Below are 16,590 nucleotides of genomic sequence, written 5' to 3'. Positions count from 1 at the left end.
ATTTTAGCATTCCCTTAAAGAGACAGTATTAAAATATCTATATCCTGGTTTATATATTTTCCAACCCAACTGTTAGGTGACTTACATTCCGAACAAGTGTCATGTATATTTAACAGAGCCCCCCAGCGTTGTAGGGGTTCCCACCGGGGACCAGACAGGTGCTAGGCTAAGAGGAAGGGGGAGTGAAACAAGGCTGGCATGAAAGGAGGGGGAAAGCGGGGAAGAGGCTGGGAGAGGGGAGGCCTGTCGGGAGGGGTCACAATGGGAAGGTCCCGCCCACTGTTGCCTGGTCTACCCAGAACCCTGGCCACGGGAAGGGCGGCAACCAGGCGGGCGCTCCGCTGTGCTCGGGACTTTCCCCGCGGAGGCTGAGGAAGAACACGGAAGGGCAGCACCGGGCAAGGAGGGAAGAAGCTCCGGGCTGGGGGATCAGAGTTGCGGGGAGGGTTCCAGCAGAGACGGGAGGAGGCTGGAGAGACCCCGCGAGTCCCGGGTCCCTCTCGGACCTTCAGGCTTTGGCTGCGCCCGGCGGGAGAGACGGGACGGGATCTCCGCAACTCCCAAAGACCCAATTCCATCCCGTTTCTCTTCCTCCAGGACGCCACTATTCCAGCCTGGGACAAGCCCGATCAATGCCGGCCGTGTGGCTACGAGGGCCGGCTTTGTTCAGTCTCAGCTCGGCAACAATCACACACGGCACAGTTTGCTCTTTTTGTTGTACACACCAGTATTTCATGCACACACACAGACTCTCTCTGAGTCTCACTCCCCCCCGGGAGTATTTGTCCATATATAGACTCTCTCTATTGGGTATATAATAGAGACATTCAGCAGTTTAACTTAGGGAGAAGCAGCTGGTAGACCTTGTGGTGAAACGGGCCAGACTGAGCTCACGGCCCTTCTTCCCTGAAGACTTTGGAGGGGATTTGGCCCAGGTGAGCCTCTCCCAGCTCGGATGAGAGATTCTCGCTTTGGAGCCCTAAGTGGAAACGAGCAACTGGACTCAGAAGGCATAAAGGAAAAGACGAGGAAAAGGAAAGAACAGAAGACTCTAAGAGGGGAGGGGAAAAGGAGGGGAGGGAAAAGAAAAGGAAAGAGTCCAATAAGAAGGAAAGGCAGACTCCCTTTAAGGCTCTTGCGGAAAAGCCATTATCCCTTAAAACGCGGAGTTGTCATAAATAAAACTCCCATTATTCGCTCATAGAATCCCTTCATTAAATACAACCTTAACTGTCGCTGCTTCCTGAGGGCAGCCTCTGGCTGGGACCTCGCTCCCCCCTCCCTGGGCGCCAAAAGACAGCCAAGCAGGGAACTTCAGCCCTGGAAGCCCCTCGCTCTGTCTGGAGCGCCAGGGGGAGGACTGAGAGAGAAGCGGGTGGGGCTTGGCTGAAGCTTGGCTGAGAGGAAGTTGGGGTGGGGGTGGGGGGTTTCCGAGCCCCGCCAACTTTTGCTTTACTGGAAATCAACTTCGGTTTCAGTTCTGCTCGTTCAGAGCACAGCAGAAGGGCGAGATTTTCCTCGGCTGATGGCTGCAGCTTGGGGGGTCTTCGGGTAGGGTACGGATGTAAAAGGCCAGGTGGCTGGAGGGCGATGCAGCTGCAACGGGCGCCCCTCTGGCTCCTTGGAGCGGTGCTGGGGGCCTTCGTGCAGCGGGGCTGCTGCGGTGAGTGCCTGGAGGGACTTGCGACCCGGAGGGGAGGAAGCAGAAGGGGAGGGGGGTCGTGTCCTGGGCTGGGTCTCTCCCCCTCTAAGCTCCTTTCCCAGAAGGGACACTCTGCCTTCCCTCGTGGCGCTTCGCCGAGCCTCCTTTAAGAACGTTTGGCGTTTCCTTTGTAATCAGTTCCCATCCTAAGAAAATAGCGGAGGGGAAAGACAACTAAGGCAGAATATCAGCAGATAGCCAGACTCTGCAAAGATGAAGTCAGGAAAGCAAAGGCTCAGAACGAACAAAGACTTGCAACAAAAGTCAAAGATAATTTAAAAAGTTTCTTCCAACATATAAATAACAAGAAAAAAAAAATCAAGGAAGCAGTCGGTCCACTAAAGAGAGAAGACAGCAAGGAAGTAACAGGCAATAGAGAGAAAGCAGAACTGCTTCACTCATTCTTTGCATCGGTCTTCCTGCAAAAAGAAACTATAGCTCAACCCACCAAAAACATAACTGTAAAAGACAGACCAGAAATAAAAGTTAAAATAAGCAACAACAAAAAATAGTAAGATAACACCTGTCTGATCTTGATGAAAACAAATCACTGGGGCCTGATGGATTACATCCCAGAGTTTTAAAGGAGCTGGCAGAGGTCATCTCAGAACCACTGCACCATATCTTTCAAAAATCCTGCAGCACCTGGGAACTACCAGAGGACTGGAAAAGAGCTGATGTGGTTCCCATCTTCAAAAAAGGGAAAAAAAACCAGACCCAGGAAACTATAGACCAATCAGCCTAACATCAATACTTGGGAAGATACTGGAAAAGATAATTAAAAAAAACAGATCTGCCAAGATCTAGAAACAAGTAAAGTAATAACTAGCAGTCAGCACGGGTTTGTTAAGAACAGATCATGTCAAACCAATCTTATTTCATTCTTCACACAGTGATTAAATTAGTAGACCAGCAAAATACTGTGGACATAATATATTCAGATTTCAGCAAGGCATTTGACAAAGTAGATCACAACCTACTTCTTAGTAAGCTAGAAAAAATGTGGAATAGATAGCACCACCACTAGATGGATTCCCAACTGGCTGACAAACCGTACTCAAAGAGTCCTTAATGGGTCTAAATCTACATGGAGGGAAGTAAGCAGTGGGGTGCCACAAGGTTCTGTCTTAGGCCCAGTACTCTTCAATATCTTCATTAACAACTTAGATGAGGGAATAGAAGGGGAACTTATCAAATTTGCAGATGATACTAAGCTGGCAGGAATAGCTAACACCCAAGAAGATAGGCTCAAGATCCAGATGGATGTTGACAGATTAGAACACTGGACTGTGTCTAACAAAATGAAATTCAATGTAGAGAAAAGTAAAGTCCTACACTTAGGCAAGAAAAACCGAAAGTACACATATAGACTGGGTGAAACTAGGCTCAATAGCAGTAACTGTGAGAGGGATCTTGGAGTCTTAGTGGACAACCAGCTAAATAGGAGCCAAAAAAGTTAATGCAGTCCTAAATTGCATTAAAAGAGGAATACAATCCGAGGTCAAGTGAGGTACTAATACCACTCTATAAAGCCTTAGTAAGACTACACCTAGAGTACTGCATCCAGTTTTGATCACCACACTATAAAAAGATGTTGAGGTTCTAGAAAAAGTACAGAGAAGAGCAACCAGGATGGTTAGGGGACTGGAGACTAAAACATATGAAGAACGGTTACAGGAACTGGGCTTGGCTAGTCTAGGGAAGAAAAGGACCAGGGAACACAGGATAGCACTGTCCCATTATTTGAGGGGCTGCCACACAGAGTTAGGAGTCCAGCTATTTACTAAAGCACCTGAAGGCCAGACAAGGAATAATGGATGGAAACTGAAGGAGAGATTTAACCTGGAAATAAGGAGAAACTTTCTGACAGAACAATAAACTTGCCCTCGGAAGTTGTGGGAGCTTCATCACTGGAAACTTTCAAGAAGAGATTGGACTGCCATCTGTCAGAAATGGTGTAGGGTCTCCCCCTTGGGTAGGGGGTTGGACTAGATAACCTTACAAAGTCCCTTCCAACTCTGATTATCTGCTATCTGTTAATTCTTTATTGGCCAAGTGTGATTGGACACACAAGGAGTTTGTCTTGGTGCAAATGCTCTCAGTGTACATAAAAGCAAAGATACATTCATCAAGAGTCAAGAATCATAAGGTACAACACTTAATGACAGTCATAAGGTACAATAAGCAATCAAATCATACTAGGAAACAGTCAATATAAATCGTAAGTATACAAGTGAGAAAGTTACAGTCATACAGTCACGAGTGGGAGGCAATGGGTGATGTGATGAGAAGATTAACAGTAATAGTAGTGCAGACTTTGTAATATATTTGAACAGTGTTGAGGGAATGATTTGTTTTGCAGAGTGATGGCGTTTGGGAAAAAACTGTCTCATTGTTCTGGTGTGCAGTGCTCTATAGCGTCGTTTTGAGGGAAGGAGTTGAAACAGTTTATGTCCGGGATGTGAGGGGTGTCTCATAGAGATATTTTCACAGCCCTCTTATTATACACACACATGGGGGAACAGGGACAGCAGAGGGAGGGGGGAAGAGGTTGCCGCAGGACATTTGAGGTGGTCACACAGGAGGGGCAAAGAAAAGGAGGAGCTGTTTGTAGAAGAGTTTGCACTTTTATTTTATTATTCGTTTTAATTTTTCCAGAACAGAGGCATTTTCAGAGCTCTCACCCCATTTTCGGCCACCTCTGCCTTGGAGCTCCAAACTCATCAGAAAACAGAGCCAGCTGGGAAGGGCCTGCGGGTGGGGGAGGGCCTGGATTGCTTCTTTGGAGGGGAATGGGACAATTTAACAATTCTATTTAATTATTTAAAATAAATAAAAAATGTTTTCATTTTTACCGTTCACACTTCTTTCTGTCCCTCCTCTTGCATCCTATGGCAGGTTGGCCATGGTGAATTGTCATATTATAGACCGTCTCTGAAGATCAGCCAGGTCTCTGACTCCCACAAAGAAACTCCAAACGAATTCTCCCCTGCCAACTGGCAAGGAGCTTTATGATCGGAGTCACACACACAGGCAGCTGGCTGGGAATATCAAGGGCCCAGGGGAGCTGTGGGAGGAGTCTAACCAGATGTGGGTCTGCCCAGGTGTTTCTAGAGGTCAGCCAAGGGATGGCTGGGGCTTCTTCCTCGGGTTTAAAAGAAGGAACCTTCCCAAGCAGTGCAGAAAGAGGGCGGCCCCCTTGTTGACGGTGCTGGGTGACAATAAAAGGTTGGAGGAGATGGAGCTGCAGTGCAGACCCCCCCTCATTCTCTCCTCCTCCCTCTCCAGGCTCCCTCTCACACTCCCTGAGCTACTTCTACCTGTACCTGCCAGAGCCCAGCGGCGGGCCACCTCTGTTCTCCGTTAGGAGCTACCTGGACGACCAGCCCATCACTCACTTTGACAGCCTCACCAGGAAGATGGAGCCTCTGGTGCCCTGGATGGAGGAGGCGGAGAAGGAGATGTTTCTGGTCTCCAAGAGGGTCTTCAGGGCTGACCTGGAGAAGTTATCCAAACTCAGCCACCAGAGTGAAGGTGAGCAGAGGCTGGGTCACCTTTGACCTCCAGGCCTGCAGGGGGCATAATGGTGAGATTTTCCTTCCTGAAAAGAAAGAATTCCCCACTTTCCACCTCCAGCCCTGGTTTTCTCCCTCCCCTGGACACTCTGCACAGCCTGAGGGTAGCCAAACAAAGTTAACTGAAGACATTTCTCCTTGTGTGCTAAAGAGGGGAGGGAGAAATCGTGTTTCTCTCCCCAGGTGGCAAGCGGGGTATAGACTCTAATGGTGTCTAGGGAGTGGAATCCTGACCCTTTTCATTCACACCCACCTCCTCTGGGTCTGTTTCAGGGCTTCACACCTGGCAGGCTGTTTGGGGCTGTGAACTCAGGGAAGACAGGGGCAAAGGAGGATATTTCCACTATGGCTACGATGGGATGGACTTCATCAGCTTCGACAAGGAGACCCTCAGATGGGTGACAGCTCAGCCCCAGGCCCAGAAGGTCAAGGAGGAGTGGGAGGAGGATCCAGGGTCATCAGAGAAAATGAAAGATTTGTTGGAGAACGCCTGCATTCAGTGGCTGCAGAGATACCTGTCCTACCAGAAGAAGGAGGCTGTGCAGAGGATCGGTGAGTGACAAAAGTGGGTCTCCACTGGGCATGTTTCTTCGGGCTCCCCCCTCCCCGTAGTATTTCTGTCCTACATAGCCAAGCTAACCTCTGTAGAAAAGGGTCAGGCAGGATCCCACATCACATGACAGGAGGAAAATAATCTTCTGAGCAAGAAATTAATGCTGGATGTCTCCTTGTTTCCCTGGGAGAATCTTGCAAAGCAGAAGAAACCGATGTCCTGTTTTAGGGTCAGAAGGAAAAGATCAGTCTGTTCCTGAATTCTATCTGGAAGAACTTGAATAAATTCAATTGGGGGGGTTAAAATTAAACTCCAAACACTGAATTACGTTGGTCAACAGAAGAACTTTACCCAACTTTTATTTTTAACCCTTCCAAAAATAGATCTAAAGAGTTTCAATGCCCCAATCTTGGAGACTCCCAGAGGTTCAGAGGAGGAGAAGGAGCAGAGGGAGAGAATGGCCAAAGGAGGCCTTGCCTGTCATTAAGCCATCTTGACAGAAACTCTAGAAAACCTGGTTACTCTGGTATTACTTCTTCTGCAGAGCCCCCAGTGGGGAAGGTGAATTCCAAGGTGGTGGATGAGAGGCTGGAGGTCCTCACCTGCCAGGCCTTTGCCTTCTACCCCAAGGAGATCCAGGCCACCTGGACCAGGGATGGAGAGGCCTGTGTCTACGAGACCCTCCGTAGCAATGTGGCACCCAACTCAGACAGGACCTATTATATTCGGCTCAACATTGAGATCGACCCCAAGGAGAGGGACCGTTTTCGGTGTCACCTGGAGCACGAGGGTTTGCAGGAGCCCCTCGACTTGGCCTTCAAGGAGGAAACAGGTGAGAGGCTGATGGGGTTGTGATGTGTAGGAAAAAACTTTGTGTAGAAGTTACATCAATATTTGACAATGTGGGCAGAGTTTGCTGCTGCTTCATCTCATGTTTTCACGTGGAGAACAGCAAATACGGTATAGCCATCTATTTAGCAATGGGAGAGAAGTGATTTCTGTCAGAAAAGTAGGAAATGGTAATAGGAATAATGTGAATATATGATATACGAGATGATGGGTGGAGGCTCCTCCTTCTGCCCTTCAAGGCCATTCGCTCTGCCCTCTTCAGCCTTGGGGGGGAGGAGCTTCCTTCAGGTGGGGGCACTTCCTGGTGGCCGGTTCAGCTTGGGAAATGCTTCCACTGCTCAGCATCTCCACTTCAGGGAACTCAGCATCTGTCTAATCAGAACTTCTGAATTTCTCCTCCTTTAGCTACCACAAGGTGGGCTCTTGTGGGAGTTCTGGCTGCCGTAATCTTGGGAGCTGGGCTTCTCTTCCTGATAGGTAAGTGAAACAAACACATCCACTGACATCCCCTCCCCTGTGTCTTTCTGTGTTGACTGAGCTGGTGTGGCTGACAGAGCCTCCCTGAGAGTTTCACTGTTGTGGTTAGCCAGCAGTAGGTGCAGATGGCTGAGGAGAGCGATGATTCCGATGAGGGCCAGGACCATCAGGGAGTGGGCTGCTGCCTTCAGGGGTTGTGGGGGATGGCAGCAGTGAGGAGGAGGTTCCCAAGGAGCCTTGCCAAGTACGTTTGAGTGCAGGATGATTCGTAGAAGAGAACAGCTGGAGCAGCACAGGTGATTGGGAGTAAGAATGCTAAGTAATCAGGGGTGGGATTCTACCAGTTGGCACCTATTCTAAACAGTTTGGAGAACCGGTAGTTAGAAGAAATTACTGGCCTAATCCTGTAAGGAAGGCAGGAAGGAAACATTCTGGTGTTGCTTACAGAAACTGCCTCTCCGTTAACCCTTATTACATTCTTGGCAGGACTAGACTTCCTGTCTCAGGAACGTCTCTGGAGTTTTTTTTCCCGTCCTTTGCTTGAGTGGAGTGACCATTCAAAGTTACAATGGCACTGAAAAAGTGACATGACCATTTTTCACACTTACAACTGTTGCAGCATCCCCACAATCACGAGAGGCCAGACGAGGAGATGCGTGACTCGATGTGAGTGATATTGAGTTGGCCATGCCCAGCCAATAACATGACCACCAAGCCACGCCCACCAACTGAGCCACGCTCACAGAGCCAGTTGTTAAAAAATTTGAATCCCACCCCTGTAAGTAATGGCCCCTCCCTCCAGGGAATATAAGCCTGGTTTCAAAGGGTTTTTGCTCTGTAGAAGGCAAAAACGTTCGAAGGACTCAGCATTGTGTGTGGAGACTCCGGCTTATCCAAAGAATTCTGTCAGAGCTTTTCTGGTTGGACTAATTGGCTGCAAGCCATCTTTTATCTACAAAGAAGTTTATTTGTAGATTAAAGCTGTGAAGGTTTGAGTTACTGCCTTTGTTTGAGATTTTCTTGCTGGTAACCAGGTTGGGTCAGAACATTCACTCATGTTTCCCCTAAGCAGCATTTTGAACAGGAGTCAGACAGGAAGAAGCTACGCAGCTATTTTTTCCCATTTCTTGTAAACCTCAGGATGTTCCCCCTTCCTCGTGTCTGGGAGGAAGCCTCTTAAACCTGAATAGAGAAGCAAATATCAGGAACTGAGGAATCAAAGAAAAGTGCCATAAATGATCTGGGAAGTGCTAGAAAAACCATAATCCTGCACTTGAAGAAGACCGGGGAAGTTTTGGTGGAAGGTGGGGAGGGCAATGGAGGGAGGGGGCCTGTGTCTTCTTCCCGTGTTTGCAATCACACTCGGGAACAAACCTCAACAGGAAGGAAGGTCCAGCGGTCAAAGGAGCCATTGCTTGTTCTTTTCCTACTCAGAGCAAGAGATGAGAGAGGGAGGAGGGATGTGGGAAGGGTCTCCTCAGTTGAGCTTCACCAAGTGCAGGGCAGCACAGAACAGAATAGCAGACTTAGAAGGGACCTCGGAGGTCTTCTATTCCAACCAGGCAGGAGACCCTATCTCATTCCAGATGACCACCCTGTCTCTTCTTAAAAGCCTCCAGTGATGGATCACCCACAACGTCTGAAGGCAAGCCATTTCACTGGTTAATTGACCTCACTGTTAGGAAGTTCCTTCGTGGTTCTAGGTTGCTTCTCTCCTTGTTTATTTTCCATTCATTGCTTCTTGTCCATTCACATCTGTGTAATATTCTCAGCAAGAGGGTGGAACTGCTTTACCATTTCCTTCTTCCAGGGTGGGCCTTTGACTTGCTTGAGATTTGCTTGCTTGTCAGTCTCAGGTGCAAGTGCCAAGCCTGTCAGACCTGCTTAACTTTCCAGAATCAGCCACCTTTTCCTTAGAGCTGGTTACGTTGGAATCGAGCTTTGGAATATTAAAAACACAGAATGGGATTGTCAGAACCTGCCCCAATCCAATCCCTTAGGAAAGAAACACCCTCGACTCCATTTGGATGTAGTGATGTTGGTAGCAGTTGGTAGCAGAATAGAATTATTTCCCATGCAAAAGCATACCGACTATTTCCCTCCAATTCTACCTTCCCCTCTTGATCAGTCCGTCTCCGGCCAATGGGTGGATGTCTAGGTGTTTTGAGAACCTGCCGTGTTTGGAGCAATCAACATTCCATTCTCAAGCATCTCCATCTTCTCAGTGTCCTTGAAGACTGGCACAATCTGGTTCAAAGCATCCCTGGTCTTCCTCAACTGTCATTCCCTCCCCCCTATTTCCCAGCCCTAGGCTAATCCTTGTTTATTGCTTATTTGGTCCCTTGCTTCTTCCTCTGCCCACCCGCTCCTAGCAATTGATGGCAGGATGTTGACTTACCAACTTCATCCCACAACTGTCAAGCAAGTGGGACATGAGGAAGAAGGAAATGACAAAGTCCTTCCACATTGTTGCTTAAAAGCCATTCATGATGCTTTAGTGCAAGTAAGCACTATTTAGTATAATTGGGCGGAGCCTGCTGGACATATTTGAAAGAGGGTGGAAAAACAGGACTGTCTAATTGGAGCTGTAATTAGAACATGGATAGTTTTAACTTGATGGTTTCTCAAGAACTTCCAGGAATCTTCCATTTCATTTTCCCCCTGGTTAGCAACTCTTGATGGCTAACAATTTTGCCCTTGAAATAAACAGAGGAAGGACAAATATATTTTTCTCAAGATGTTGGGTTAAAATCCAGGTAGTTGTGCTGTCTGGGCCCTTTGGGGTCTTTAGCATAAACCCTCTCCAGCCCAGGCAGGAGCTGCTGCCCCAGAAATAAACTGCCTGTCTTCTCTTTTCACCATCTATCAGGCTGCAGATGGTGGAGATGCAGGAAAAAACACCTTCAGGAAGAGACAACATTCCCTGATGATGTTTGTCTAGAAAGGCTCCCTTCTTGCCCAAGTGCAGAAGTTGGGATTCATTGCTGGTGATGTTCCATCCTGCAATAAGTGGAGGTGAGTCTGAATATTGCTGAAGTCTATTTAAAAGACTGAACTCTGAGCTTGGAAATATACCTGGGAGCCAAGAAGTATTTATTCTGAGAAGCACAAAGCTGAAGACACAAGCCTGAAGATGACGAATCAGACTTCGTTGAAACGTTGCCTGAACAAAGCTGAATACCATACATACATACATACATACATACATACATACATATGTATGTTTTCTTAAGTTTTCGCGGGTACTTACATGTATGGTATTCAGCTTTGTTCGGGTATTTTCCCACGTCATTATAGTTGTGCTTTTAAAGTTGTAGCAATGTTTCGGCAGAATCTCATCTGCCATCATCAGGCTTCTGTATTGTGTTCATCTGTGAGTCAGACTTTCACAGCCGTTTCTGTTTTAAATTTGGGGCTAGCCTACTGCTGTGCCAGAATGTTTTTTTTTCTTCATCCTGATTGGTTGGGAGTCTTGGTCTGTGTTTATTGGTCTTGGAGTTTGCTGTGTTCTGCTTGATTGGTGTTTCTAATATCTTCTGTCTGTTTTGTGGCTTTTTTTTTTTTTGGTCTTGATTGGCTGGCAACATTGTGTTTCCTGTATTGGAGGCTTTTAGTGCAGCTTTTAGTGCAATCTCTGAGCTTGGAAAATATCTGGCAGCCAAGACCATCAGGCTTGTTGTGAAGGGGGGATGTGAGGAATCCACCCTCTAAAGTCTTTCCAAGACAGCCATGAGAAGAGATGGTGGGCTGCTTGGGGTTCCTTTGGGGCTCAGCCCCTCCTGCCTGGGACCCTCCGATCAGCTGCTCTTCAGAAAATATCCAGCCCAGCTCAGCCTCTCATCAGCTCTGAGGGAAAAATGTGAGAACGGAAGAAAGTGTTGGGCACGCTGGGAAAATGAGGGATGTTTCTGCAAGGAAGACTGGAAGGGAAGGAGGGAAAGAGATTAGGGGGCTATCCAGTGTGTGTGTGTGGGGGGCTATCCAGAAAAAATGCTGCTTGAGGATGCTGAGTTGGAGGGGTAACAGGAAAGGAACTCTAAAAGGGAGAAAGTGAGGATCCCACCCCGAGAATTCCTCTCTCCAGGGAGGGGCTGTCTCTTTGGGTGAGAATTTCAAGACCTTCTCCAATTTGGCTGCTTTCCCCCCATGCCTCCTGGGGGCTTGCTGTGGGGGGGAAGAGGGAGCCAAGGAGAGGGCAGAAAAGGCCCTCCCCATATAAACCAGGGAGTTGTGACTTTCTCCATTTTCTTACTTTGCAGCACAACCCAACCTATGGAGGGTGAAGGCTCAAGAGGACTATCAAAGACACTGTTTCAACGTTGCCCAGCGAAGAAGGAAAACAGTTTATGATTACTTCTTATTTAGCACAACTTAGAGGTAACAGTGGCAAGATACCTTGTATCTACTGATGAGATTATCCATTGGTTTGTCAGCTTTGGATTGACTGGTTGACCTGCCGTAGATGAAAGTCCGACCATGGGCCTTCCTGTTGAAGGATGCCTGTCCATTAAGGTGATGGATGAGATGCTAGTCCCCAAGGGGCTCAGGGATGCTTTGAGTGTAGTAATATTATTGATCATCAGGTCAACATCTCCCATACCTCCTAAGCTTTACTTGAACTTTAGCTGTAACCGTGGTCACAGAAAATGTACAGAATGTATGATATTGCTCTTAAAGATTGGAGTCTGCATGTTTTCATGGCTGGTTCATGACAAGGTGTGCTTTTCAGAACTGTACAAAAGGGGCTCTGATGGGTTTCAAAGACCAGTCATTGTGCAGGGTGCCAAGATGTGGCACATATGTGGCATTTGTTACTTTTATACCATTTTTACAAGCAAGGAAGAGTAGCATAGATACAGTATTTGGATTGGAGAATAGATCCCACATGGGTGAAACCTCCCAACCTTTAAATCCTTAAGAATAGTGGTGATGTTAGTAAAATGAGATCACCTATAAATCCAGAAAATCTGGGACTTTCCAAGCCAGGATAGAGGATGAGATCACATAGTAACAAAGAGGCCACCATAGGCCAAACGCTGCAGTTTGCTGCTAGCATCTAGCGCCATATATAGGATCTCAGTGGCTACTCTGTGGAGCGGGGAGAGGGGGTGTCCCATTTTGGAATTTACTTCTTTATAAATAAAAGTCTTACACTTTCCCACCTATCAGGTGGGGTTGCTGGGCTTGCACACCAGGGAAAGGAGCGTCCAGTTATTCCCAGGTAGCCTCTGAGCTTTTAGGTTAGAAAAATATGGCTAAAGACCTTTAAAAACAATTGTTTGTGGTGCGATTGAACAAAAGGATGTGCGGAGAACCAGTTTCCCGAGGAAGGAAGATTTCAGTTCGCTTATTTAAAAGAGAAAATGTGAAAGACAATTAGGGACAAACAGATGTGGGTCTGTTTTGCACAGGGAGGAAACTCTTATTGCTATAATATATCTACCAGTATTCACAATATATGTATGTGGAGTTTTGTCTTTTGTATTTTTTTGATGCAATTTTTTTTTAAAAAATGTTTTGACTAGTTTTGATTTCTCTTTGCAAGTCTTTTTGGAAGTTTCTTTTGTAAGTTTTTGAATCAAATAAAAATGTAAGAAAGGAGTCTTAACAAACAGGTGTGCGAAACTTAAACTTACTATGGGTGGGAAGGGAGGGTCATTTTAAAGAGGCCCCGCAGCAAGAGCAGAAAAAGAATCCAACCATCTCAGTTTGCAGGAGAGTAATAAGCGTCTGAAGCAGCAAAAGGAGAAGTTCAAGGAAGAAGTGGCTGAACTGAGGGGTCCCTGCTGAACCCCTTGCCCCACCTCTTCCCTCGTGTCCCACCATCCCCAAAGCTTTGCCAGCTACTCTCTGTTGTTCCATGGATCTCCTAGATCGCCTCAGAGATCATGCCCTTCTCCCATATCCTTCCTCATCCCATGCCCTGAAGAAAAAGAACCTCCTACAAAGCAGGTAAAGGGGCTCCCAGACCTTCTGTCCAAGCTCAGAAATGCCCAACTACTAGCTCTGAAATCAGAATCACCAGAATCATCCAGAGCAGGGGTTGCCAACCTTTTGGACCTCAGGGACGACCAAACTCATAATTTTAGATCCCAGGGACCACTAACCGGTTCTGTGGGTGTGGCCTAATTTGTGGATGTGGCTTGGTGGTCTTGTGACTGGCTGGGCATGGCTTGTATGTAAATATTATAAATATTTATATAAATATTGAATTTTTTTATATAAAAAAAAACTTTTACCCAAAATCAGGCAAAGCAGGAAGACAGATTGAGTTGCTCACAGAATCACAGATTCACTCAGAGATCTATCTATCTGCCATTGGCTAGCTCAGTCTGTCACATAAAATTTGCTTGCAAGCAAACTCATAAAATTTGGTAGCAAGCAAACTCACAAAATTAACTCACAACACACCATGCATGTAAATATTGAATTTTTTATTTTAAAAAAGAGCAACTTTTACCCAAAATCAGGCAAAGCAGGCAGATTAAGTTGCTCACAGAATCATTCAGTGATCTATCTATCTGCCATCGGCTAGCTCAGTCTCTCAAATTTGCTTGCCGTGAGTCTGCACTGATTTTGCTTGCAAGCAAACCTTCAGTCCTAAGGGAGGTTTGGCTGTGCTGAGCTGAAGATCTAAAGACTAGCTAGAAATCAAGAAATCCAACCATTTCCTGCTTCCTAGTTAATCTAAATCTCTCGGCACAGCAGAACAGATGATGGTCGGAAAAAGGAAAAATAGCAATTTAGCAGGCAAGTTTACTGGGTAAGGAGTGAGTGGGCAGGGAGGGTTCCCGCGGGCCATGTGGGTGGCACAGCCTTGTGTTTCTGCGCAGCCTGGATTAATTTCTTTGTGGGGGTGTTCTGGGGGTGAGATTTCTCTGCGCCCCACTAAAATTTTCTCACGGCCCACCAGTGGGCTACAGCCCATCGGTTAGTGACCACTGATCCAGAGTGATTTAGCCCCACAATGAGTTTATTTCCACTATGTGGAACCTCTGCCCCTTATGAGGCCCCAGGTGCTTGTTCCATAGAGCCCCTGTCAGGCTACAGAACTTTTCCCATTCAATCAACTAGAATGAACATCTGAAAATGTATCAAAAGGAATCCTTTATTGAGATGAGACAATTCATGTAGGGGTCAAAAGCAGCGTCTAAGGTCTCTCAGGCATGCAGAGATAGATAAGGGAGTTTAAAATCCCTACCCTTATCCTGATGTATATTTAGTAAAACAAAGAGCCAACATGTTAATTCCCCCCACCCCCTTTTTAGAACAATCTTTTACAGAGTTTCCCAGGGCATACCTAATTCCCCCCCACCCCCTTTTTTAGAACGATCTTTTACAGAGTTTCCCAGGCCACATCTCACTGTGGAATTTTTATGGTCTCTTCATCTCCTGGCTGTTTCTCTTGGAGGTGATAGATTCCGGCCATCTGGGTTTCATCTCTCCATTGTATCATGTGTAGGTTATACAAATTCGATGTAAGATTAAATATATTCAGGTTACATCAAGAAGGATATTTTTATCAGTCCCCCCCCCCTTTTCTTCTTTCATTGAAGAAATGACAGATACATGGATCTGACAGCCCTGCACAATCTACACAACCTCTTTCTCCAGCCCCCTAAGCTAGAAAGTGATCTTTTAGGATCCCAGTGGGAGTTAAAGGCCACATTGGAGGCCTAGCAAGCTTTCCCAATGACCTGGACAAGAGAGGCTGAAGTGGAGAGGCAGTGTACGTTATGGGTCCCCTCCCTTAAGGAGGTCCATCTATTTGGATCAAGAAGAAGTTCCTACTCCTTGGTGGTTCCTTCCCCATTGGAGTCAAGATTGGCTCCCACCTTGAAACTCTTTCCAAAGGCCCTGAAGATTTTGCCTGTAGATCTGCTCCCACCCCTATTGCTTTGATGGTTGTCAAGGAGGGTGGGGGATTTGTTGGGTTTTCCACTTGGGGTTTTTATATCTGTCAGTCATCTGGAATCAATGTGTCATGCCTTCTGGGTCTGACTCAGTTGCAGTGCAGGCTGGGTCTGGCACTCAGTTCACACGCTCACATTCTAGAAATCCTTGGGGGTTTCCACCCTTCCTAGTTCTCCTCACTGCAGTGTGTGTGGCTCATGAGGAAGCAGCAGAAGCGAATAGCAGTAGCACTTAGACTTATATACCGCTTCACAATGCTTTTACAGCCCTCTCTAAGCAGTTGACAGTCAGCCTCTTGCCCCCAACAATCTGGGTCCTCCTTTACAGAATAATAACAGAGTTGGAAGGGACCTTGAAGGTCTTCTAGTCCAACCCCATGCTCAAGCAGGAAAACCTATACCATTCCAGACCAATGGCTGTCCAATCTCTTCTTAAGAACCCCCAGTGTTGGAGCACACAAAGTTTCTGGAGGCAAGTGGTTCATTCCACTGATTAATTGTTCTCACAGACAGGAACATTTCCCCCTAATTCCAGGTTGGATCTCTCTTTGTTCCAGCCAAGACTTAAGATTGAGGACTTCTTCATTCTTTGTTGTGGACCAACCAAGTGTTCAGCAGCAGCCAAAGGCCTGGGCCTCCCTGCTTCCACCGTCCAGGCTCTGGGCTTGAGCTTTGGTTGAATTTGGTCTTGTGTGTTAGTTGCATCCATTCCTAGATCTAGAGCCTCTGCTCACTATCACTCATGCTCTATTCACTTCCTAGTTGGACTACTGCAATGCACTCTCTATGGGGCTGCCCTTGAAGAGTATGTGGAAGCTTCAGCTGCTGGGAACCGAAGAGGCACAGGCAGTGATGTGTGTTTCCAAAAGAAACCCATATTGCAGCCCTGCCCTGGGAGATGCACTGGTTGTCAGGCCGTTTCTGGGTCCAGTTCAGAGCCTGGTGAGGGAGAGGGACAGCCCCAACTGACATCCCTCTTAGCAGCCAGCCAAATAGACAGGAAGAGCCAGGAGGAGCCTGGAAAGGGAAGAGAGGGTGAAGGGCAGAGTCGGGGAAAGGAGGATATGCAGCTCCAGCTCTTCTCTCCAGGGCTATTGTGAAAAAGATGAACTTCACAGCTCTGGAAGCTGGAGATCGGAGCTAGCAGGCGCCGCCCGGAGAATTTTATGATTGGGGTGGGCGTGGGGGATTGGAGGGAAGCTTAGCCTTTGCCTGGAAAGGGCTGGTCGTGAGTAGAGGAGGAGGAGTTGGGCAAGTCTCCTTTCAGAAAAACAAACGGGAAAAAAACCCCACCGCAACTCCTTAAAGGGGGCTCGGTGAAGCGCCAAGGAAGGAAGCCGTTTTCTTGCGAAGGGAGTTTCCGCGAGGGAAGAGGCAGCGCCTCCCCGCTTCCCTCCCTGCTTCTCCCCCTTCTTCATTCTTTGTTGTGGACCAACCAAGTGCAGCGGCCAAAGGCCTGGGCCTCCCTGGTTCCACTGTCCAGGCTCTGGGCTTGAGCTCAGAGGGCAAAACTGACCGCTA

At 47.2% G+C, this 16,590-nt stretch overlaps 1 protein-coding gene across 2 annotated transcripts; it reads left to right on the top strand.

Annotated features, from left to right (window-relative positions):
• The first annotated feature begins 1,421 nt into the window (after positions 1-1,421).
• Positions 1,422-12,768, top strand: LOC113428064 (zinc-alpha-2-glycoprotein-like). Of its 2 annotated transcripts, none has more exons than XM_087948917.1 (7): positions 1,422-1,556; positions 4,991-5,236; positions 5,551-5,829; positions 6,375-6,662; positions 7,085-7,156; positions 10,026-10,171; positions 11,416-12,768. In XM_087948917.1, exons 2-6 carry the CDS (start codon positions 5,122-5,124, stop codon positions 10,145-10,147), a joined length of 876 nt encoding a protein of 291 aa, XP_087805043.1. In that variant the 5' UTR covers positions 1,422-1,556; positions 4,991-5,121; the 3' UTR covers positions 10,148-10,171; positions 11,416-12,768. The 2 variants fall into 2 exon arrangements, with proteins under 2 accessions (XP_087805043.1, XP_087805042.1); XM_087948916.1 differs by having other exon boundaries at positions 1,422-1,663.
• The last annotated feature ends 3,822 nt before the right edge of the window (positions 12,769-16,590 follow it).

The sequence above is a fragment of the Notechis scutatus genome, unplaced genomic scaffold (genome assembly GCF_049901735.1).
Source record: "Notechis scutatus isolate UNSWTSFEM ecotype Mainland unplaced genomic scaffold, rNotScu1.2 NSCUSCF38, whole genome shotgun sequence".
Lineage (NCBI taxonomy): Eukaryota > Metazoa > Chordata > Lepidosauria > Squamata > Elapidae > Notechis > Notechis scutatus.
The sequence above is the reverse complement of the archived record's forward strand: the minus strand, read 5'-3'. Positions and strand labels throughout refer to the sequence as shown.